Source organism: Pagrus major, chromosome 6, assembly GCF_040436345.1.
Source record: "Pagrus major chromosome 6, Pma_NU_1.0".
Taxonomy (NCBI): domain Eukaryota; kingdom Metazoa; phylum Chordata; class Actinopteri; order Spariformes; family Sparidae; genus Pagrus; species Pagrus major.
The window spans coordinates 19242012-19266084 of record NC_133220.1 but is presented as its reverse complement, the minus strand read 5'-3'; the positions used below and the strand labels follow the sequence as shown (position 1 = coordinate 19266084).

Genomic DNA, 24073 nt, shown 5'->3' with positions numbered 1-24073 from the left:
GCAAACATGTGGCTTCCATGTGTACTGTCCATACAACTGCTGCTATTAATCATCAGTCTGTCAGCGTTTATACAGTAAGTGAAAAGTATGTACAGCTAGTAAAACTATTATTAACTAATAAAAAACATACTGTAAGTATACATCATCCTGCAGTACAAAACTGTGTCTATATGTCACATAATACGAGAGAAAACACAGTGCAGCACCTTCATTTTGCCTTCCTCTCGGTGTCTTAGTGTCTTCGACTGTTAATATAAATGTGGAGAAGTCGAGGCCAAACTGGCACTGCATCCAGATTCTGTCTGGAGGGGAATCCTTGGTTTCTTCTTGAATAGGCGCAGGAAACTTGGGAAGATGTTGAGCAAGGATCAAGTGCAGCTGGCTGCCAGTAATCAGCAGGCTTTTGGCGTTGTCGGCACAGCTGCCGAATCACATCGCTCCGCTCCCCCATCGCCTGTCAACATGCTGCGAGTCGAAGTGTTCTTCACTGCACGAAACATCAATAAAACACCATCGAAATGACAGCAACGCTCGTTTCAGAGTCACAAATTAAAACAAATACTATTTTAAACAGTGGAGTTAGACTTTGAACACTTTTAGGTAATGTTCCTGTAAGTCAATATTGCTTGCAGACATTCATGACAAGTGGATTTTCCCTGGATTAAAAATGTGTAGTGTGCTGGTGCTTTAGTTTTCAAGCTGCCTCTCAGTTCCCTGCCGACAATAAGGAGGATGGTAGAGAAGGTTGCCGCCGTTTCATCTCTTGTTGCAGCTGCTCCTTCAGGGTGGACACCTGCAGTAAGACAGTGGGTGACAAAAGTTAAATCTCTCATTTGTATTTTAGACAGAGGTGGCAGAAGTGATACGGATACTTGTGCAAAAAAAGACTGAAACAGCTTCTTAAAGAGTACAGGCTTAGAAATGTACTCAAAGTATAATACAAGTAAAAAGTATCCCTCTGAAGGGATCTATAACTCAAACACTACTTAACTTAAAGATAGAGTTAGTTGGATTTGTCCGAGCTGTTTGTAAATGCACCAGAAAGGTAGTTGATTGTTGAGTATCATTCTCAGGACATCAAATACCGACATTTTGGGTTTTTAAAGCGTCACGAACACAGCAAAAAATTAGAAAACCCAGGCAGACATTTCTGTTTTTTTAGAGTTGGTTCGTCTCGCTAAGTCAGCTGTGCTTGATGTGCACTAAAAGGTTGAAATCAGTCTTGTGATGTTGGGAAGGCTGTGTGCAATGGCGCAAAATAAAAATAATCAATAATTCTCGTCAAGTGGTTAAAACGAGAGTAACGAGCCTGTTTTGAAAATGTGAGGAGTAGAAAGTTCAGATATTTGAGTTAAAATGTTGAGAGTAAAAGTGAAAAGTTGTCCGAAAAATAAATCCTCAAGTGAAGTACAGATACCTGGAAAAAAGTACAGTAACAAAGTATTTGTACTTCATTACTTTCCACCTCACATGATTACAGATTCAGGATGTGTACAAGGATCATCCTCGGGGACGCAGGAGCTGTTTGTTACGGTTGAATTACAGTCTTATTTGCAGAATTTGCCTCCTGATGCCTGCACGGGGAGCAGGGTTTGAAGTGAACACGAGGACAGATGGTACAATCTTGACTTCTGGATGCACACATGTAAACACCCTGCTGACGTCTCTCTTAATCTAAACAGGTTATTGTGACGCGTTAACATCTCACTGCTCTCATTGTTGCTGATTTACATTGTTTGGTAAAATTTGAGCCAAAATAAAACGGGATACAGTCACACATTGCAGTCTTTTCTTCCATTCCTTCATTTTTATTTCAAGTATTGTTGATATCTACATGATTTACAAATTGTCATTAGTGTATGAAGGTTATCCTTCTTTACAGTATGTACAGCCTGGTTTATATACAGCTGAAGGTCTGTCAGTCTCTTGTTGCACTCTCCTGCTGAACTGTATACTTCGGCACTTCTTTTCTTCTGCTGATGTTTTCGAAACATAACGTCGACTCAATACAGATAAAGATTTCTGTATTTCAAATCTTCTATTACATCCGAGGTCAGCTCTTTCATTGTCGCTGGGAGTAAAAAGTGTAAAAGGTTTAGCCTGAGAAACCTTGACAACGTCACGATGTGTGTACCTGCTCCTCCAGGCCTTTGACTCTGTGTCGGTGAGCTCGCTCTCTGGTGCCCAGCGTTCGCTCGACGTCCCTGAAGCTGGTCCTCAGTCTCTCCGACTCCCGCTGGGCCTCATCGCGCTGCCTCACCAGACTCTCACACAGACTGTGAGACTGCTCCATCTCAGCCAGCTGAGTCTGCTCAAACCACACACACACACAGGAGGAAGAGACCAAAATGTCATTAAAAACAGGAAACGGATGGAGAGACAAAAGGAGAAAGCTAAACTACACAAAACAATAAACATGTTGGAGGCTCTGTGGTGACCTGGAGAGAAATCATACTCATGTTTTCTGGAGTTGAATGAACCTGAAGCCTTTCTGGAACAATGTAAGTCCAACCATTAAAGACATTATGGGACGTGCTTTTCCAAACAACTATGCTGTGATGTAACTGTACCTTCTTTAACAAGAAGTAGATGTCAAAACTCAGCCGCCAAAGAAAAAGCAACTTGTTGTTTTGTTCATGATGTGCATTCAGTGGAAAAATGTACCGATCTTTTGAGAGCTAAAAGAAACCTTTTTGGCAGAAATTGCGAAATATGTAAAGTTTACAAGAAACAAGATACTTAACGCATAACAAATGAGAATGTACAAGAAAAAGGAAAGTACTGAGCGAACGTCTACATTAACATCCACACTTGTGACACTTGACTAAACATCACAAATCACAGATGTTCTGAAACAACGAACATCTGTGATTTTTATTGGTCTGGAGAAGCTCCTCTGACAAATGGCCCCACGTAGAGAAACCTCCAACATGCACAGTCTCCACTTTTCAGCTCCAGTACATTAGATTCACTTTGTTTTGTGTCATACTGGGAGTAATGAAGAAAGACACAAATTTCAATGTAATTAGAAAAATATTCAAAGGATATTGTGTAATCGGGAGGAAAATCACCACTTCAGCTGATGAACAGTCCGGAAAAAATTTGACCAAATTAGGATAAATCTGAACAGCGGTCGGAGACGTAAACCCAGCCTGAAATAAACAACTTTAATGACTCTTTCATAATTCTTAAGAAACCCACTGTAACTTCATTTATTTACTTGTTTATCGCATTTGTGATTTAGTTCAAAGAAAACGTCACGCTTTCCTCTTTAAACCACAAAATCCCTCTTTACTCACCTCAGTGACGACAGTTTCATACCGTGTAAACAGTCTTTTAAATGGCGGTCGTCTGGTTTAATAATAATAACTGAGAGTAAATTATTTATACACAATATGAAGCCCAAACTACGGAGTTCATTTGTCGTGTTAAAGACTGGTTTGTGTCTCTGTAACGTCTTGTTAAAGCACGTGTTTGTCTTTGTCCTTCAGTGGATCATGATGGACTCTCCAGCAGAGGTGTGAAGCAGCTAAGAAAACAAAGTCTGTCCTGGTGCCAGCGTTCACTCTGCTGACAGCAGTTTGGTGTAGCTTCTAACAGGCTGCCTGGTATGTCGTAATAAAGGCAGGTACGATCTGTGATGAATCTGTCAGTGTATGTTTGGTCAGGTGTTTCTCCCCACCTGCAGCATCAGTATCTGCTGCTGTGCTTCCTGCAGCTCCTGCTCAGCGGTGTTCAGAGAGCGATCCAGGCGGCCTTTCTCTGCAGACAGACGCATGCTGCCTTCTTCGGTCTTCAGCTTCTGACGTTCGACCTGAAGAAAGGTGCATTTATAATAAAAAAGAAGCACGCAAATAAGTCACATGTGAAAACCTGAATATGATTTTATAAGTATTTTTTTTGCAGTGCATTGAGCTCTAAACAATACGTGTTTTTTGGACACATTCATTCACTCAGCCTGAGCTATAGTTTGAGTCTGGCTACAGACTCGTACTCTTGATTTTTGATCATGCGGCTTTCTTTCACAGAGAAATTTGTTCTTTACATACAGCCAACAATTCTCAACGTCTTGTGATCAAAACTGCTTATTCAAAATGACACGTTTTTCAATAATTCACCAAAAAATAAAGTGAAATAAAAACCTCAAAGATGATTTTTTTTGTGTAATGTTTTGATCCTCTACGAGCCGACCTCCCATAAAGCACCACTCACTGTGACATAGCAGGGTCGCAAAGTTTTTTTTTGGCTCATTATTGGTGAAACCCAACACGTGTCCATCCAGCACATGAACTTTGGATTCACAAATGGCTCTTTGTAAAGAAATGACTCAATGGAACAAGTGTCACATTTGTTGTGATGAACACAGTGCTGACCTTATCCAGTGTGTTCCTCAGTGCATTCTTGTCCTTCTCCAGCCTCACAGCCTGTCTCTCAGCATCTTTCTTCTCCGTCTCCAGCATGGCGACCGCTCGCTGCAGCCCACGCAGTCGCTCCTCGACAGCGGCCCGCTCTGTCTGAACTGACTGGGAGCCGCGCTGAGCCTCAGCAAGACTGGCCGAGCGCTGACGCAGAGCCTGACGGAGGGAAGACAGAGATCACATACAAAGACGTGACTCTAGAGACTGCTAAAGCGAGAATGACAATTTTAATGTATACAATCTTTTGTACTGGGACACTTTTTCTTCTGCGGCGTCACAGATGTGTTGTGGCAGATGTTTGTTGACACACAGATGAACTTTCTCCCTCACCTCTTGAGTTTTGTCCAGCTCAGCCTCCAGGTCCTCTCGTCTCAGCTCGCTCTGGTCCAACTCACCTTGCAAGCTTTGTACACGCTCAGTGAGGGCGGCCATATTCCTCTTCCCCTCCACCAGTGAGGCCCGGGCTTCATCCATTCTTTCCTAATTGGTACAAAAAAATCACATCACTGTTCAGTTTTCATCCACGTTGTCCTGTCTTTCTGCCGCCTCACTCACCTGCAGAAGCCTTCTGTCCTGTTCGGCCACACTCAGCGTCTTCTGCAGAGCGGCCAGGCGACTCTCTGTGCTGCTGTGAGAAGCCGCCGCCTCCTGGAGGCTCTTTTTGAGAGAAGACGTCTTCTCTTTGAGCAAAGATTCACCTTCTTGAGCTCTGAGCAGAGCCTGGCTCAGCCTCTCCACCTCTCTCTGGAGCAGAGACGCTCTGGCCTCTCCTTCTGCCACCTGTAGTTTGTACGAATCAGATTTATGTGTGACCCAGTCAGCAAACCGAAAAAGCATTGTTTTCTTTAATGAACAGGTAGTGGTGAGTCAGCTGTTTCCATTCTGTCGGATACAGTTTAGTTAAAAAGACAAAAGTTTGCTGATGTTTCTCATCTCAAAATCTACTGATTTCCTTTCATAAGATTTAAAGGCTCATGATTACCCACTCAATCGCTAACGATCGAAAGTATTCAGAAAAACAGACAAGTCAGTCAGATTTTCATGTTCCTCAGAGGATGAAGTCTACTGACTTTGATGGTCCTCTGAATTTACATCTAGCGCAACCATGAGGTTGACATTTGTAGTTTTCTAGTGAAATGTCACCACCATTGGATGATTTGTAAAAACTCTGGTGATGCAATGACTTTTTCTCTAGCGCCACCATCTGGTCAAAGTGTTTCTTTGTGTTGTGTTATGTTTCTAATACTTTGCTTTATGGCCGAATACCTTCAAAAACTGATTCCAGTCACCTCAGTCTCAGCTGAACGTTTTAGTGCTTATTAGCAAAGTTTTCCAGGACTCCAGGGTGCGATTGTTCTTGTCTCACATGCCTCACTTGCCCAAAAATATGTGAAGTGCAACATAACTTTTTCATTGTTTTTAAAACTTATTTTACTTCTTGATGACTCTGCTGTGATTAAAATCAAGAAAACATGTATGTGCACCTTTATTCCTGTTACAATCATTTATATAATGATTTATTTAGTTAAACTGAAAGTGTATAATTGCGTGCACCTAGATGAAAAAGATTAGGAAACTACAGATCCCAGGAACACAAAAGATATCACAAACATACTTATAAATAATAAATAAATAAAATAATCAGATTAAACACTCATAAACATGAGCATGAAATGACTCTGCATCAGACTGTGTACCTGTTTCAGCAGAGCGTCATGGCGCTCCTGGGAGGTCTGGCTCTCAGCCTCTCGGTCTCCCAGACTCAGTTTGAGTCTCTGCAGCTCCCCCTCCAGACTGCGCCTCCCCAGCTCCACCCTGGTGGCCCGGGCTTCAGCTGCCTCCAGCGCCTCCCGCAGACGCCTCCTCTCCGCCTCCAGACGCATCTCAGCAGCTCGCTGAATATTCAACTGATCCTGTCGAGACAGAGGGAGCGCAGAGATCCTCGGTGAGACCAGTTTGTGTACTTTAAGAGAGTCTTCATGGCATAATGGAGACTTCAGTTTTCGATCCTAGACAGAAATATTCTACAAATGTCCAACAAATACACATTTCTTTCTGCTTTTTGCACTAAAAGAGTCTCACTTTAACTTAGTGTCCTCCTGTTGTTATTTTAAAGGTCGCTGGCTTTAAAAACAGACATATGGAGAGCTGACATGTGACACACCACAAGAGGTGTGACACTGTGTGTGTGTGGCATCTGTTGTTATTACATTCCCTGAAATCCTATGTGTCCAGACATGGCTCTACTGTTGAGTGCTGCCATATGGTGATCATGGCAGATCAGTGGTCACCGCTGTGCCAGTGACAACACAAATACAAATACATGGTGTGTGTGTATATGTGCACACTAGTACACAAACGTGTGTGTACCTGTGTGTGTTTTTTATCCATTTCAGAGGCCTGCAGCGCTCGCTCTAAATCCTTCATGCGGTCAGTGAGTGCCCTCCTCTCCCTGTCTCCTCTCCTCACCGCCTCCTCCTGCTGCTGGAGGAATATCTGAGTGGTGGTCAGACGCTCGTCCAGTCCTCGCTTCCCTACAGTCACACATGAAAGATTTATATTATTTTCTACCTTTGGTTTGAGCTTTTCTCCTGAAACTTCATGGAAAAATAACAAACCTTCTTGGTATTCCTGTAAGGTGATCTGCATCTGAGTGAGACGACTCTGAGCAGAGTCTCGTTCCCCCGTCAGCTCCTCCAGCTCCCTCTGCAGGACCCCCAGCCGGCATCTGGCATCATCCTTCAAAATCAGCAATAAACAAAGACTTGAGCCATACACACACAAGAAAATATCCTTGAGTCATTATAGTCGAATATTTACTTTGAGACTTAGTTTTTTTGGTGTACCCGCTCTCTCTGTGCGTCACGCAGCTCCTGGAGGAAGTCTCTCAGATCACTTCTCAGTGTGTCGGGGTCCAGCTCGGGCTGAGGGAGAGGCAGCGGTGTTTCTCCTCTCTCAGGAGACACGGCTCCAGAGCCCAAAGTATTGTCAGGGGTGCTTACTCGAAATTCTGTAGAAATTAAATATAAAGTGCTGTAAGCCCATCGTACAAATCTTTTTATTAATTTTTTTTTTAATGTTGGCGCAAAGGAGGGGAGGAGGGATCACATAATATTATCAAACCAGAACTAATGCAATTTTATTTAATTTTTTCTTTGATTTCCCTTCATTTAATTTGTATATATTAATTTTGGTTGTTTTTCATTTACCATTACTTAATTAGTCATTTGTATCATTTTTTAATTTAATTTGATTTAAGTTTGTTGTGATTGCCACTTTAATTTTCCATTGCTTTCTTTTCCACAGCTGCTCTGTTGTCGTTAGCGGTGCTGGCTCAGACGTGTGTCAGCTGACCAATCAGAGCAGACTGGGTATGCAGGAGGCGGGGCCTTGAAGAGATGGGAGCTAAAACAGAGCGTTTCAGACAGAGGGGGAATACAGAGCTGCGGCACTGGACAGTACGAGAAAACTGATGTGTTTATTGAGCAGTAAAGCATGTAAACCTATTCTAGTAAAAATATGAACCTGATAATGAGTGGAATATTTGTCCTTTAATGTCTGAATAAATGCCTCTATTGCAGAGGTAAGGCACATGTTTCATTCGCACCTTTAGGAGGTGACAGTGAGGAGCGCAGTGGTGAGATGCTGTGGTGGCGTGACATGGTGCCTGGTGATGTGGAGCTCCCCCCTGGGCTCCTCCCCCGGCCTCCTCTGCCGCTCGCTCCGATGCCCAGTGTCCGTGTCAGCGCCGACTGAACACTGCTCAGGCGGAACTCCAGGTCCCTCCTCCCGGCCTCGGCACGGACCAGCTCAGCCTCTGTGGCGGCCAGGCGGCCCTGGGCCTCGCTCAGCTGCAGGCTGGACTGGGCGGCAGAGTCATGAGCTGCCTGAGCGCGCAGGGCGAGGTTCTTAGCTTCATCCTGCAGCTTCTTCTCACAGCCACGCGCCTCCTGCAGCTGAGCGGTCAGCTCTCTCTCACAGCTCCGCCAGCCTGACTCCAGCTCCACCAGGCGCTTCTGAGTCATAGAGAGCTGAATAAAAAGAATAAAAAGTTTGTGACACAGTGAAGAAAGCCAGTAAGCAAAAGTCTGTACATGTCTTTTCACTCTCCTCCATCCTCACCTCTTTCTTCAGGGAGTCTCGAGCTGTTTCAGCTTCAGTTAACCTCTGCCTGAGGCTGAAAACCTCCCTCCCTTTCTCCTCCTCTCTTTGCTCCTCCAGCGACAGGCGAGTCTGCAGCTCTGCCACCTCCCTCCCTTTCTGCTCCTTCTCTCCATCCAGGACCTTCAGCTGGAGCCAAGAGAAGCACATCATTAAGGAAAAACCCGAGTCTGGACTGAAAACAAAGTGTTGACAGAGGTGTGATGGAGGGACAACAGACCTGTCTGCGTTGCTCTTGCAGTTCTCGTCGAGCTTCGAGTCTCGACCTTTCAACTTCTCTCAGGCAGCTCCGCAGCTCCGCCACCTCCTTCTGAGCAGATGAGAAGTTCTCCTCCAGCACGGCCAGCCTCTGCTCCTTCTCCTCACACTGTCGTTTCACACTGAAGAATCGGACACACACACACACACACACACACACACACACGTGTTCTGAACATTGCACTTCTGTCATTTCAGTCAACGGTTCGTTTGCCATTGGTTGAAGCTTTTACCTGATCCTCTCTGTTTCTGCACCTCGCAGAGTTTCTCTCAGCTGACTGTTTGACTGGCTGATGGTGTCTCTCTCCTTGCTGACGTCGCCGAGGCTGCGTCGCAGCTCCGCCACCTCTCTTCTGTGGTTTTCTGCCTCTTCCTGAGTTTGGTTGAGACGTCGCTCGACGTCCAACATGTCCCGCCGCAGCTGGTCTCGGCTCTCCTCGTTAGCTGAGAGAGAAGCTCTGCACTGGTCCAGCTGGAGGGCAACAGTCATGTGAGGTCGATTATCTCATAACGGTCGGCAGGAAGGTCTGTTTTGGATTTGCTAGTTCACAGGATATTTCAACAGTTTTCACTAAAATGTGGAGGCAGATTAGATCTCGCTGGTTCGGTGGACTTCCAGGAACTTTATTATGAAACTTTATGAATCATGCAAGATAGGGTGTGTTTGTAACTGCCACACTTGTTCATACTATTCATCATGTTTCATATCTACTCCTCTGAAAATGTGTTTTCTTCAGCTCTTTAATCTCCCAGAACTTCCACTGTTCAGATAAAACTTATCTCAACTGTTTCCTCACTTAAACTTCAGTCGATAGCTAACTAACACTTTTTTCTTTAAACACTTGCACTTGAGTTGACTCTTTGTCCTCAATCTGTTTCACACACTTGACATTTCAACTCCTTTCAGTGCTTAAATGTTAACTCAGGCTGCGTTAAGACCAACTTGAGCCATGCACGGGAGGTTTTTGGTCTGAGTCCTATTACAACTTTCACTTCTCCTGGCAGTTTGACTCATTTCAAGGCAAATGTATTTTATATTAGTATTTCAACTGTTTCAGTATTTCACATATCATATTTTTAACTGCATAGTTTCAGCAGAGAGGAAACTTTTTCCTTAGAAATGTAACTCTTTGTAGTCATACCCCTACTTTAATGGAAATAAAACAGCAGATGGATCCCATGATTTGCACTTCATGTATGTTGTTGTGAGATATTGTTGCTGGATATAGATGCAAAGATAAATTGTGTTTTCTGTCATTCAAATAATAACTTAAGAGGAGCGTGTGTGCTCTCTGTTTTGAACTTCACAGCCTCATCTACCTCTTTGAGAGCAACATCAGCACGTGACTGAAGATCAGCACACGTCTCTCGCAGACTGTGGAGTTCCCTCTCATGAACAGAAGCTGCGTCCTCCACCTGAGAGCGAAGCTCCAGCAGCTCGCTGCTCAGAGCCCCGACTCTGATCTGTGTAAAAACAGAAAGTCTATTAGTGACCCTCCCTCGTGTGTTCGTGTAAGATAAGACTAGAAGATAACAGAACTTGAACAGAACATGAACTCAAACAGGAAGTCACATCACCTGCTCCTGCTCTTTGTAATGGGCTGCTTCTCTGGACATCCGCTCGGCCTCCAGGGCTGCAGCTGACAGCTCAGCCTGCAGGGAGGACGCCCTGTCAGACAAAACTGTTTTCTCGGCCTCCTTCAGAGATAGAGCCTGGGAAGAGAGGAAGGGTCGGGTTAACAAAGAGGGAAACGCACAACAGATGTAGTGTTGAACCACACTGTCTCTATACTGAATCTAATAAATATGGCTGACCGAGGATTTTTCTGATGAAGGAAGGCTTGTAAAATCATGTTAAATAATTACTTTTCCCTCTTTTTAAATAAAACCAGCTTGTTTTCATCTGATGCTTCGTGATTTAAACCCCTCCATACATCATACACCAAGACCAGACCTGTTGTTTCTCCGTCTCAGCCTGCAGCAGACTCTGATCTCTGTCATGCTGCAGACTCCTCAGTTCATCCTGCAGCTCCTCTCTCTCTCTCTCTGCTCTGAGGAGCTGATCCTCCGCCTCCTGTCTCAGCTTCCTCAGAGCGCCCTCATGCTCCATCAGCAGGCTGTGCCGCACAACTTCCTGTCACACAGAGCGGCCAAGAGCACAAACATGGATTAAACAGCCATCAGCACCTTATCGGAAAAGTAAAAATAGCATTACAGGCAGTGTTTGAGTCACACTGAACCAGTGAACCCTCTGACCTTCTCTGAGACCAGTCTCTCCACCTCCTCCTGATGTTCGGAGATGGCCTTGCGTAAAGCCTGCTGGGCCTCCAGCTGCGCAGCATTTAGAGTCTGAGTCAGAGCTTGTTTCTCCCTCTCAGCCTGGGCCAACACATTCTCCCCATCTGAGCGCAGACGCCTCAGTTCAGCTGGAAATCCCAACCAGGAGAGGGAAACCATTAGGTTCTTATTCTCTTACGTAACTGCCTTTACCCATGAAACCAAACATCTTATTTAGCTTTTAAATAAGGACATTTGTGTCATTTTAATCTGTTTCTTCTACAAACCACCCCTCTGTTACTCACCTGCCGCGGTCTCACAGCGGACTCGTAGGTTTTGGTTCTCCGTCTCCAGCTGCTCTCGACGAGACTCCCCCTGAACAAGCTGCTGCTGCACCTCGAACAGACTCGTTTCCAGGGACTCCCGCTCCGACCTGCAGGGTCACAAACACAAGTTGCACACACAGGCTTGTGTGGAAAGCGTTTGTGTCATTGACAGACAATTAAACACACCTAGAGGCAGCGAGTTCCTCTGACAGCACCGTGTTTTCTCTCTCAGATGCTGTCAGCTGGACCACCAGCGCTGCTTTGTCTCGGGCCAGTTCTGCCCGACTGCGGCCGGCCTCCTCTAAGGCCACCTCGTTCCTCTGACCCTCTCCTCTGGCAAGACTCAACTCTGATCCCAGAGACGTCACTTCGCCACAAAGCTGTCAAATGCCAGAAAAGAAAACAACATGAGTGAAAACAAACTTAAAGAAATTAAAAACCACATTCAAACTGCATATTTTACTGGCAGCTTCCATCGCTGCTTTAGCTGAATAAACAACTATGAAACACTGTCATAGCTGCATAAGAAGTATCTAATCATCCACTTTGTTTTTAGGGTGGACTTATCCTTTAAATGATGATGTAATATAATCTGTTATGTACCTGGGTGACCCTCTCCTGCAGCTTAACTCTCTCCGCCCTGAGACTCTGGAGCTCTGCCTCCATCCCCGACTGGCTCAGCTCCACATCCTGCAGTGACTGGTGCAACGTGATGCGAGCAGAGTCCAGCTCCAGACGGTCCTGCTCCAACCGGACCAGCTCGTCTCGGATGGTCAGCTTCTCCTGCTCCGCCTCCCGTTTCTGAGTCTGCAGGGTGGCCTTCTCCTCCTCCAGCTTGGAGGTGGAGCAGGAAGGGAGACGGTCATATTAATAAGAATGTTATACGTGCAAATTACACTGAATTATGCTGCTTTGCTGTAATTTTCATACCATTAACTTTGCACTCCTCTCATCTAGAATCTGAATCAGCTATCGGTCGAGTATGTGTGAACAAACCATGAATTTGACTCTGGTTTTAAAGGTCCAGTGTGTAGGATTTAGGGACATCTAGCCAGGGTTGGGTTACTTTAAAGACGTATTCTGATACAATTACTAATTACCTGTTAAAAAATGTGGTCAGTAACATAACCCAAGTATAACAATATAAAAGTAATGTAACTTGATTACTTTCCATTACTTTTGGATTACTTCAATACCAAACATGTGAGTAATCCCCTTTATAACTGAATGTATCTGTAATCTAACCTTATCTTTACCAGAATACAGTTTACTTTTTTTTGTATCCTGATTAGACAATCCTGTTACATGTACTCTGTTACTCCTCAAGCCTGCATCTAGCAGTGTGGTTGCAGATTGCAACAAATGAAATATATCTCGTCGCTGCCTCCTCTATAGTGGCCGCTAAAGGCTCTCTCTAGAGTCAGTGTTTGGTTTGTCTGTTCTGGGCTACTGTAGAAACAAGGTGGTGCGACATGGCGGACTCCATAGAAGAGGAACTACTACCTCTGTAGACATAAAAGGCTCAAACGAAAACACGATTCTTAGATTCAGGCGATTATACACTAATGAAAATATAATCATAAGTATTACATTCTATTTCTGCCAATATGTCCCCCTAAATCCTACACACTGGTCCTTTAAGTTGCTTTTAATGAACTTACACACAGTTCCAATAGAAATAGACATATAGCTCAAAACAAATACAAAAAGAGGTAGATAATAAACATATATACATACGAGTAGGTGAAAAAATAGGCATTCTGTATCTTTCTTGTTAATATAATTTCTTTTTTCTTTTATATTTCTTTCTTTAATGCTACTTTCATATACTTTGTTCTATTTTATTGTTTTATTTCGCTCCCATTTAAAATATCTGTGTATACATTTTCTGTGTATGTCACATTGAGTGCGCTACAACTGCCTATCATTGTGCAATCCTGTATTGTATAACAACAGCAAACTGAACCTGACTTCACTTTGCTGACGAGGATGGGCTACATCCTATGATTTTTGTACCTTTCCTCAGTTTGAACTTTAGCTCTCTGTTTTCATTCATCGCAAAACCTTTGTGTGTCTAACCAAGGACAACATCATGAATGTCCTTGAGGAGACAATGTGCAAAAGTGTGAACCCTTCTCCCTTCTTCACTGCATCGATTTGTCGTACGAACTAGTTCCTTTCAAGCGTACTGAACCCTTACAGAGGTCAAACACGTTCTTGACATGACCTCACCTGGAAAATGTAGGTGTTCAGGTCAACTTTGTCCTGGGCCAGGCCCTCATTCATGCTCGCCATCTTGGCCAGAGAGTCCCTGAGAGCTGCATCCTCTGACTGCAGCTTGTTGAGCAGCAGAGAGAGCTCTGCGTTACTGCTCTCAACCTGGAGGGGCAATGAGCATCATACAAAGGTCATAAAAAAACACAACTGCAGAAGCTAAATGAGCTCAAGTTGTCTTTTTCTTACCCGAGCTAGTGATTCAGAGAGTTGTGCCCTCTCTTTCTCCAGCAGCTGCCTCTCAACCTCCACCTGCTGGTGAGTCTCCCTCACTGCAGACAGCTCTCCACGCTGAGCCGAGGCTCGACTCTCACTCTGATCCCGCTGCTTCTGTCTGTGGCAAAACGATACACATGATGTACTATAACGACACATTTTAGGGTAAGTAATGAGAGAGTTAGACTGATTTGGCTCATTGTCATGTGCAGGAGTGTGTTTTAAAAACTATTTCTCTGACAGGCATCCAAAAAGTCAAGCTTTCCTTGTGTTTGTCTGTCTGCTATGGTGCTTCGGATGAAAGGTTTATATCAGATCTGTTCACTGATGTTTGGGCTTGTGTTGGTTGAGGAGGTGTGGTAGCACAAGGTATAAGAGATCTCTCTGTCTGGGAAGCTAATGCAGATTTTGGATCGCTTCCTGTAAGCATATTCACTGTGTGGATTAGTGTCAACATCACATTCACTTAATCACTGTCAATTATCCTGCTTACATCCTCTGAGTCTCTGCCTTCGCCCGGTCTCTCTCCTGGATGGCGGCCTCCTTCTCCTCCTTCTCGTGATCTCGCTCTCGCTGCACGGACGTCACAGTCAGCTGGAGCTTCTCGCAGTCCATTTTCAGCATCTGGTTGCTGCTCTGAGCTGCCTGCACAGTCTTCTCCAGGCTCGCCTTCTCACTGCAATGTTCACAGAGTTAAAAGTTACGTACAAGATTCAAGGATAAGAGGCAGATTATGAAAGGTGATATAACTGTCTGTGAACCTGGCCAGCGTGTCTCTCTCCTGCTTCAGACGCTCCCTCTCTCTCTGTGTGGTCTCCCTCTCTCTCTGGGCAGCATCCCTCTCTCTCTGCAGAGCTTGGTTTCGCTGTTCCGCATCTCGTTTAGCCAAATCGGTCTCCGAAAGCTGCTTGCGCAACTGTTGCATCGAGGACTGGGCAGAGATCAGACGTCCTCGAACATCCTGCAAAAACAAGTGGAGTCACTTACCTCGACCGGACCAAACTTTTACCCTTGCAGGGCCAAAAGCAAACACATATTGTATTGTTTTGGATTGTAAAATTGCTAAATGAAACGGTAGACCTCAGAGGCAAGTAAGAAAGAAATCTGGTCTGATCTAAATTGTTTTCTTTCTTGTGTTTATGACGCTCAAGGCTCCCGTAGTACTAGGAGCACAAGTTCCCTTAATTGACTCACTTTCTGGTCAATGTGTCACCCACTGTGACTCAGCGGGCCAAATCAAACCTTACGGCGGGCCAATTTTGGCCCTCAGGCCCCATTTTGGGTAGCCATGATGTAGACAGTATGGGTTTTATTTATGAGAAATCTTTCTCTGAGATTTCTGCCTCCAACTAGATACAATGGAGGTGAACAGAATTTGTTTGTAGGAGTATTCGGGACTATTTCTTTGGTAGAAAAGTAAACAAAATCAAAACTAGCATGATACAGTGTAAGTGAGAAATTGTGTTTTTGGTTATTCAAATTAACTGAGCCTTAAAGGGACAGTTCAGGTGTTTTGAAGTGGGCAGGTATTCATCCATCATCGGATGGATATGCAAAAGATATTTTAGACCCTTAAAAAATATTTTCAGCACTATTCCTTGCTGTCAGACAGCCATTTCTGAAGGGAAACTGGCGGCAATTTATCCATCTGTGCTCTCCTCAAAGCCGCCAGGCTTCTTTGACAAAAACAGTCATTTTTAACCTTGTGAGAAAAAGGGGGTTGGTGGTCTACTGCTGCCTTGATCGGTTGGTTTGTTTATGTTATGGTGTGATTTTGGAATTTTTCCAAGGCTTAGTTTACTGAAGTCACACAATAGGACTAACAAACTAACCGATCGAGGCAGCAGGAAACCAGCAACTCCTGTGTTCTCCTAGGTAAAATTACTGTTTATGTCAAGGGAGTCTGGTGGCTTCGGAGAGAGTGATACAATGGATTCAGTTTCCCGTCAGAAAGGACTGTCTTTTTGTTTGTTTTTTTGTGCTACAGAAGAAACGAAAGAAAGAAAGAAAGAAAGAAAGAAAAAAGAAAGAAAGAGAGAAAGAAAGAAAGAAAGGGCTGTCTGACGGGAAGGTCAGCACCAAAAATATTCCAAATATTGCGTACACTTCAACTGATATTGATTTCTGTGGGTGGGTCTTTTTTTTTTTCTTTTCTTCAAACTGGGGCCGTGCTGACTGTCATCTACTCTTTGGTAATACACTGACAAAAAGTACCTTAACTATCCCTTTAACCCCTGCTGATGAGTAGACAGCTGCTCTCATTGTGACTGTGGAAGCCTAAAGATTTACACCATTGTGCGTGTGAACAGTAAACAGTGCTGCTACATGAGCAGTGTGTGATTCTTTATCATATGGAGGGTTTAGAAATTGACTTGTCACCTGCAGCTGGAGCGTCTTGTTTGTGACTGCAGAGCGCAGAGCAGACAGCGCCGACTCAGGAAGAGGAGCCAGCGAGGGGGGTCGAGAGGGGGAGGTCGACCTGCGAGGAGAGGAGGAGGAGTGGCGAGGGGAGGAGACACGGATCAACGGCAGCAGCGGAGCCCCGGTGTTGTCCTGGTCTGCCTCTGATGACGACTCTCCGTCTGACAAAACCGTCTGATAAAAGAAAGTAAAAATGAGGAAGTCCCATCTTAATGGTATCAAACTGGGTTCATATGTGTCGTTGTTTACCTGAGCGATGTCCCGCAGGGTGTCTAACAGGGTCTCAGTGTGAGTCCTCATCTGCTGCATGTCAGTCTCATCATTACCGCTCTGCTCCTGAAGGAAAATGAGCCAAATGAAGCACAGACAGTTGGAGGAGGAAGGTTAATGACCACTAAAACCTGATACAGCCTCAAAGGATAAGTCTGGCATTTGTCTTTATTTTTCTTACTGTGTTTTTCAGTCTTTGCTCACCTCAACTCTCCTCATCAGTACGACCATCTCTCTGTCTTTCTCTTCAATTTGGCCCTTTAATCTCTCGCCCTCTCGCACTGAGTCAGACAACCTGAAGAACCATCAACAGAGCTTCAAAAAAATGTTGTTTTAATCAATAAGAAGTTATCCAGTAAGAGAGCTGAACACAGTCACCTACCTGACATTAAGCTCACTCCTCTCTGCGTCTGTTCTGGTCTGAAAGTTCATCATCTCTGCCACTCGCTCTCTCAGCTGCTGCTCCAGTTGAACCCTCAGGGCTTTCTCCCGATCCAGGGCGAGAGCTGCTCCTCCCTCCCGGCTGTGCAGTGCCGCGGACAGACCTGAACAGGACACCTGAGTGGAGTGGGACGCCCGAGCCAGCTCGTTACGCATATCGGACAAGTCCCTGAGATTGGAGGGAGGTTGACAGAGAGGCAAATCAAACATAAAACCAGCACAAAGGACACAGTATCATTTGGTAAATAGTGAGTGTGTTGATGTTAACCTTTCGGTGGCGCTCTTCATTTCACACACATGTCGCCGAAACCCGACCACTTGCCGCCACAGCGTCAGCAGCCGACCGTGTTCGCTACTAAAGTAACTGTGGAAAGACTGAGGCAGAAATAAAAGTTATCTTTACATTTTCTCTTCATACAAAATGTTTTACTGTTTCATAAGCATCCCTCTCCCACCTCCTCTTCTCTCCTCCAGTCCGACTCCTTTTGTTCCAGTTCCTCCCGGGCTTTAGTCCAATCAGCAGTGAGCCTGCGGATGTCCTGGCTGAGAGCCTCGTTGGCCAAACCGGCCTGCTCCAGCTGCTCTCTCAGCATGGCGTTCACCGCAGATAAACTGCTGCTCCTGAAAACACAACAACAAAAACAAAAACACAGGGGGAAAATAAGTGACGTTGACAGAGCAAGACCAGCATCAATGTGATTCTCTACGGTGACGACCAGGAGGATGAAATTGTGATGTTACTCACCTCTGTTGTTCTTCCTCCAGACGGATTAAAGCGTCCTCCAGGTTGCTGCTGGCTTCATCTTGATGGCGACCATTTGATGTCTCGCTGTCGCCCTAAATGAGAAGATTTGACAGGTGAGGTGTTATTTGTTATTGTTTTTTTATTATTTGAGTTCATGTCAATGTGAATCAATGAATCAATAAACCCCACTCACACTCAGCCGGTGTTTCTCCAGCTCTGACGACCTGTCCTGCAGCATGTGCTCGAGATCCCCACACCTCTTTTTGTACTGAAGCACCTGAAGCAGCAGGACAACTGTTATTGACTTGCATCGCTCCGATGACCACATCTCAGGTGAAGACGAGATGAAACAAACATACCTTGGCCTGAAGCTTCTGCACGAGCTGCGCTTGCCTCTGCTGACCCTCCTGGTAGGCAGTGAGTTTACGCTTGTAGGCCGCCTGCTCCTCATCCAGCCGCCGGCGTAAATCCACGTTCTGCTGCGCGAGGCTGCGTGACTCCGGTGACTCGTGGTCCCCGTCTCCCGTCTCTAAACGCAGCGCCTGCTCCAGCTGTGGGTTTGATTAAATGTAAGAGGCAGAGGTGACGTCTCATTTCACAGATGGTCTCAGTGCTGCCATGCTGTTAATGTGCCGTTAATCCCAACATACTTAGTATTTGAGATTGAAAGTTGAAAGTTATCTTTTCTGGAGCTAGCTGGTTAGCATGCTAAGTCGATATCTCTGCAACATAATACATAGACACCATAATGTCAATTTTTTATTGTTATTTTCTAACGTTTTCAACTGAAATCTTTACATATTGCCTCTTTAATAGTTTTATAAACAAGTAGAATTTTATAATATTATTATCATTATAATGAAGCCTTACTTAAAACAATGTGGAATTAATGGCAAAGAAGTTTTTTTTAATTGTATCACTATCATAATAAAAGGTTTGTGAACTTTCATGAGGTGCTGTGAATGCTGTAGATGACTTGAGAGAAGGATGTGTAGAAACTGCCAGATAGTGATAGTGGTTTGTTATCTTGCTGAACTCACCGTTGTAGCCCTGAGTACTGTTAACTGTTCTCTATGTAACTCTGTATCTCATTTTCTTTTTTGTGTTTTCTTGTTTCAGTCACTCACTACAGCAGAAAGAGTTGCAGCCTCTCAGTGTGGAGACAAAGTTATTTACTTTAATCACAGTTAATTAGTTGATAAGAAAAAAAAAACTAAGCACACTCTTTTCCTAAAATCTTTCTGATCACAAACCTGTTCAGAAAACTCTCTTCAGTTTATTGAATGCGAGACAGCGATTGCTTTGTCGTAGGCGGTACAAAGACGCAGATTAGTCGTCTCAACAGCCTTCGTGACTGTTAAAATTGGTTTATAGTAATTAATCAGGTTTTAAACCAGACTTTGATTCTTTGAAGTGAAACCGTACTTCATCTGAGTTGTCTTTTGTTCTGGATGCAGACCTGCGTGTTTCCTTTACTAATGTTCAACCCAAAAACGAGATGTGGCGCCCACCCACCGTCCACCACCCACCACACCTCCTCCCATCTCCACTGAAGCCCCTGTTTACAGTCGCCCAGGGTGACAGACGCCATGGTAACATTCCACTTCAGTTCATACCAGCCCCCATCACCTGGGAGACCAGCAGATCTCAGACAAAGACAGAGCCGAAATAAATCCTGAAACAGGAAAAGGGGGAGAGTGCCACAGCATTCCCTGTAGGTGCTTTTAACCTTGATGGTTTTGAAAGTCTTAAACTTTCACTTTTTCTACATTGAGTGCAGATGATGGTCACCGGACAGTCATGTTGTTACTGATCATATCTGGTAACTCTCTCAGTATTATCTTCATCTAATCTGTTCCCTCCATCTTGTCGTCAGCCTGTCGTTTGTCATCTCGTCTTACCCTCTCACTAATGGCACCGTACTTGATGGCGAGCTCGTCTCGGTCCGCTCGGCTGTGGGCCAGCAGGTCCTCCAGCCTCGCCAGCTCTCCCTGCAGGACTCGGTTCTCCTCCTGGAGGGACATGACTGAGGACATGGCTCCGGCTGCTGAGGGGACACAGACAAGAATTAGGGCAAAGAAAAAGGGTCAAAACACACATTTGAGGAGCAGAACGTGGCGACTCACGGCTCTCGGTCAGGTTCTTTGTGACAATCTCTCGTACTCGTGCTGGCAGACATGTAGGGGGGGCGTCTGGTGAGGGGCCCCGGACAGTCAGCCTCTTCTCCTCCTCAGACAAAACACTCTCCTCCAACCTCTGATGTGCAAAACACAAACATTTGGAGCTTTAACTTTGAGACGCTTGAAAAGAAAATGACAAAAAAAAAAAAAAAAAAAATGGGAGCCAAGCAAACAAAAGTGAAACGATTCCTATAATAAACCCAGAGATGATGATGATGCTTGGAAAGTACAAGCACACCGGCATGAAACACAACACTGTCACATAAGCCAGCAGCCCTTGTTTGTCACATCACACACCATTACAGCACATTTAATGAGCGATGGGTGGATGGAGGAGGTGGAGGAGCCTCACCTGGATCACAGACTCCAGCTTGTTGGAGTCGGTGTCTGAGTTTTCCGCAGCGCTCATCGCGGATATTTAAAACCCTCCCGGGAAGAGGATTAACTCCGAGTGAACGCTACAACGTCCTCAACAGGCCGAACCGATCGTCTTGTGTTTCCCAAAGATAAAGAAGAGAAAGTTCGCGACCTGGAGCCTGTAATGAGCCGCTGTCGGAGCCGACAAAGTTTGGCCGCAGAGGAGCAGAGTGCGTCCGTCCCGTCGCCTCCTCCTCCGGCACAGGCAGGCAGAGATTGAGGACAGCAGGATTAGTAGGGTTTAAGATGCACACCCCTCCACCTCCACCTCCACCTCCTCCACCACTGCTCTCATTCAAAGCCCTCCACACCACAACAGAGACACGCCGAAATAAAACTTTATTAGCCCTCAAACATTTAGACATGTTTTGACCATCGTTTAATTTTATTCTTTTAAAGACCTGATTGTGAAAAAATAAAATTTAATGTGAAGTTCAAAATTGTTGTTATGGTCAAGTCAGGACAAAGATAATATATTTTTCTGTACGTGTTGTGTCTGCAGCTCAGCTCAGCAGGTTTAACCTCCAGTCCAGTCTGCAGCTTCAGTTGGTATCTGGCAGGGCCGGATCCTTCAGCTAGCTGGGCCCCGGGTGAAAATGAGCCGCAGGTCTCACATGCTCCCAAAACTAGTTTGGTTACAACATGGCTATACATTATATTTTTAGAAAATATGAAAGGGGTCACTGGTAGTGATTAAACTACAGAAAATCATCACCAGATGAAATGGAGTGGCATATGTTAATATTTATTGAGAGTGTGTGAACAAAATTTGACGTTGTCGCGTTCGCATTCAAGTTAGCTGGGCGCTACACTGGAAGTTAGCCAGCTCGGTCAGCAGAAGTCTGTAGTGCGGAAAACTGTATTATGGACAGATTTGTTTTCAGACGTCATCAGACAGAAGAGCTGCCGAGCAGGAGTTTAAATTATATTTAATAACGGGTTGGTTTTGGAAATTGTGCTGACTTTGTACTGCATTTTTTGTGGCCTTGGCTACTGTTTCATGCTCTTTAAATCTTTATTTTTGAAAAGGGACTGTACATAACTCAACATTCAAACAAATGTAAATGTGACTATGAGAATAATATTTAGCTGTAGCCCTAAAAGTGTGTTGATGTGGCCTGTTCAAGTATGATAAGTAGTACTCAGTTGTTTCTGATAGGAGAAAAGGTGTTACAGCTCCCTTATTATTATTATTATTATTAAAACATCATTACAACATAAACCATGAAGCACGTGAAACATTTATCAGAATAATCTCATAGTCTCCTAACAGCATGAGAGACTTTAAAACACGTTTCATTACAATTAAAACTACAAGAAACACCACAAAAACTGAGTTATCTCTTGTCTTTTAATCTCCAGCTCTAAATTGGTATTTTAAATTGTTTGTGAGGTTAAATGTTTAGTTTATGTTTTACACATGGAAGTGTACGAAAATTCAGAACAATGTTTTCAAAAGGAGTCTGTAGACATGAAGGATGAGGGGGTCTGCACTGATTTACTTGGTGTTTGGATTGTCATAGTTACAGACAAGAGGGTCATTGTGTCAATACCAGACCCCCAGCCTGGCCTTAACACACACACACACACACACACACACACACACACACACACACACACACAGTTGCACACAAATGCATTCCTTAGCCCTTGACCTTAACGTCCCAACTGTATCTCTCTCGCTCTTTCTCAGGGTATAAAATTCAAAGTGGCCCCACAAGTACAGTAGTGGAGGTAAACATATGTTCAACAATCATTTTAACCACAAATTGCCACCAGTTGCACCACTGCTGCAGACTGTAGGTGCCCTTAGCGAGTTAGCTCAGTCAGCCGTGCAGCTAGCGGTTCGCACTGGGAGCTCAGAGTCCAGGGAAGTGTCACTTCTAGCACAGGAGCTTCGGACTGAGACGTGCTGGGGCTAGCTGGTTAGCATGCTAACTTCTCTGCAACATAGTACATAGACATATGTCATAATGTTAAAAAACATTTTTGACAACTATTTGTTCACATTATGTTGACCATTTCTGAATGTTTACATTATAATTTCAAAAGTATTGTTTATTGTTTTTAACTAAAATTCTTACATATTGCCCCTTTAACCATGTCAAAGTCTCTGTTGACCCTGAAGTATCCACGAGACCCCTGAACTCATCGTCAGTACTTCATTGTCTACCTTATTGTAGACCCTTATTTAAAAAAGACAATACATTTACATTGTACTTTGTGCCTTGTCAACAGTTTGGATCCAACTGCAGTCTAATTACCATTAGTCTATAAGTTTAGTAGCTTAACATCTGTAGCGCCCCCAGCTGGCCTGTTAGAAGATGACTGGCACTGATTTCAGTGTGCAGGATGCAGCTTTGTATCTGCTGAAACACACACCTGTTGATCTTATACCTCCACAGCTGAAGCATGCCTGAGTTTAGCCCAAACTCTTGACTTTTCACTCCAGCTTGACTTAAACTGACTTTATGTTTACAACCAGTGATGAAGCGATGAATGAAGTGATAAAACAGGATGACCCCTGGCCATGAATCATCTCAAACTGTTTCCTCTTTCACATTTAACACATCATTTGTTGTTCACATAATAGGAAGCTAGGCTCAAACATCCTCTTTATCCCATCACATCAGACTACATGTTTAGAAAGTAATACATCCAAAAGGACACGCCCGAGTTTTGAAAAGTTGTGAGGCTGGATGAGGAGGAAGAGGAGGAGGAGGAGGAGGAGGAGGAGGAGTGGGTGGTTGTACATTAAAGTGTGCATCATCCGAGCACATTAAAGTGACCATGAATTAAGACTTTGTTTACCAGCAGCAGAGACTGTGGTCCAAACACAAACGCGCTGCTGTGGAAACAACAGCCTGGATACAAAACGCTTCATACAGCGACATTTACGCACGCTGTGTTGTCGGCTAACACGCACTTCCCTGTCTGAATCACAGCCTCACCTCGACACATCAGTCTGCTGAGCTTCATCCTGCGGTCCCTCCATTCTCCTGAGCGGGCTTTGTGGTCATGAGAGGCAGAAACAAACCTCATCCACAGCAGATATCCTTCATGTATCACCAGCTGCTTGCAGCCACTGGTGCCTTGTTCCGAAATCTCCTCCACGCTTTTTCCGGGGAGGGACTTCCAGTTCAGTGAGCCTGCAGCCTGTCCTCACACTGCCTGTGTACACGATGCAGCCTGTCCTCACTGTCTGTGTATGCACGATGCAGCCTGTCCTCACTGTCTGTGTACACGATGCTCTGCTGTCATCACGATGCAGCCTGATCACGAATCCACCAGTAACATTGTTAATTTAAAATACAAATGATTGTGAATAAGCCTAAATATACCATAAACTGGTAAAAACACCTCGCCTCCATGTAATGCAAAATAATAATAGTTATGACCAGTACTGTACCTACTGAAGTAACATTTTCACTACTTTACTTTAATTGAATAGCCTTTATTTTATTTTATGCTACTTTATACTTCCATTTTATTTACCATTTTGAAGGCAAATATTGTCCTTTCTAATTACATTTAATTGATAAATTATGTTAAGCTATTAGTTATATGAGCCAAAGTAACAGTTAAAAAAATACCAGTAATCATAAAAAAGATCAATTCCTGTAATCAATCAAATAAATAAATAAAGGATAATAAATAAATAAATGCTGA

At 44.3% G+C, this 24073-nt stretch overlaps 1 protein-coding gene across 1 annotated transcript; it reads right to left on the bottom strand.

The window, feature by feature from the left end:
* Window position 1: 1 nt before the first annotated feature.
* Window positions 2-20396, bottom strand: LOC140998904 (uncharacterized). The gene is made up of 37 exons (XM_073469321.1): window positions 20340-20396; window positions 19934-20063; window positions 19709-19854; window positions 18167-18358; window positions 18001-18084; window positions 17808-17899; window positions 17518-17683; window positions 17331-17437; window positions 17004-17231; window positions 16826-16916; window positions 16601-16687; window positions 16310-16525; window positions 14692-14891; window positions 14424-14606; window positions 13904-14048; window positions 13673-13819; window positions 12044-12274; window positions 11627-11820; window positions 11420-11547; window positions 11094-11263; window positions 10792-10971; window positions 10416-10550; window positions 10158-10301; window positions 9071-9309; window positions 8800-8959; window positions 8541-8708; window positions 8026-8449; window positions 7265-7428; window positions 7037-7157; window positions 6789-6952; window positions 6116-6331; window positions 4974-5198; window positions 4749-4898; window positions 4374-4574; window positions 3683-3814; window positions 2135-2308; window positions 2-793 (listed from the first exon to the last, which is right to left on the bottom strand). The coding sequence occupies exons 1-37, from the start codon at window positions 20394-20396 to the stop codon at window positions 707-709; spliced, it is 6078 nt and encodes a 2025-aa protein (XP_073325422.1). The 3' UTR covers window positions 2-706.
* Between the last annotated feature and the right edge of the window lie 3677 nt (window positions 20397-24073).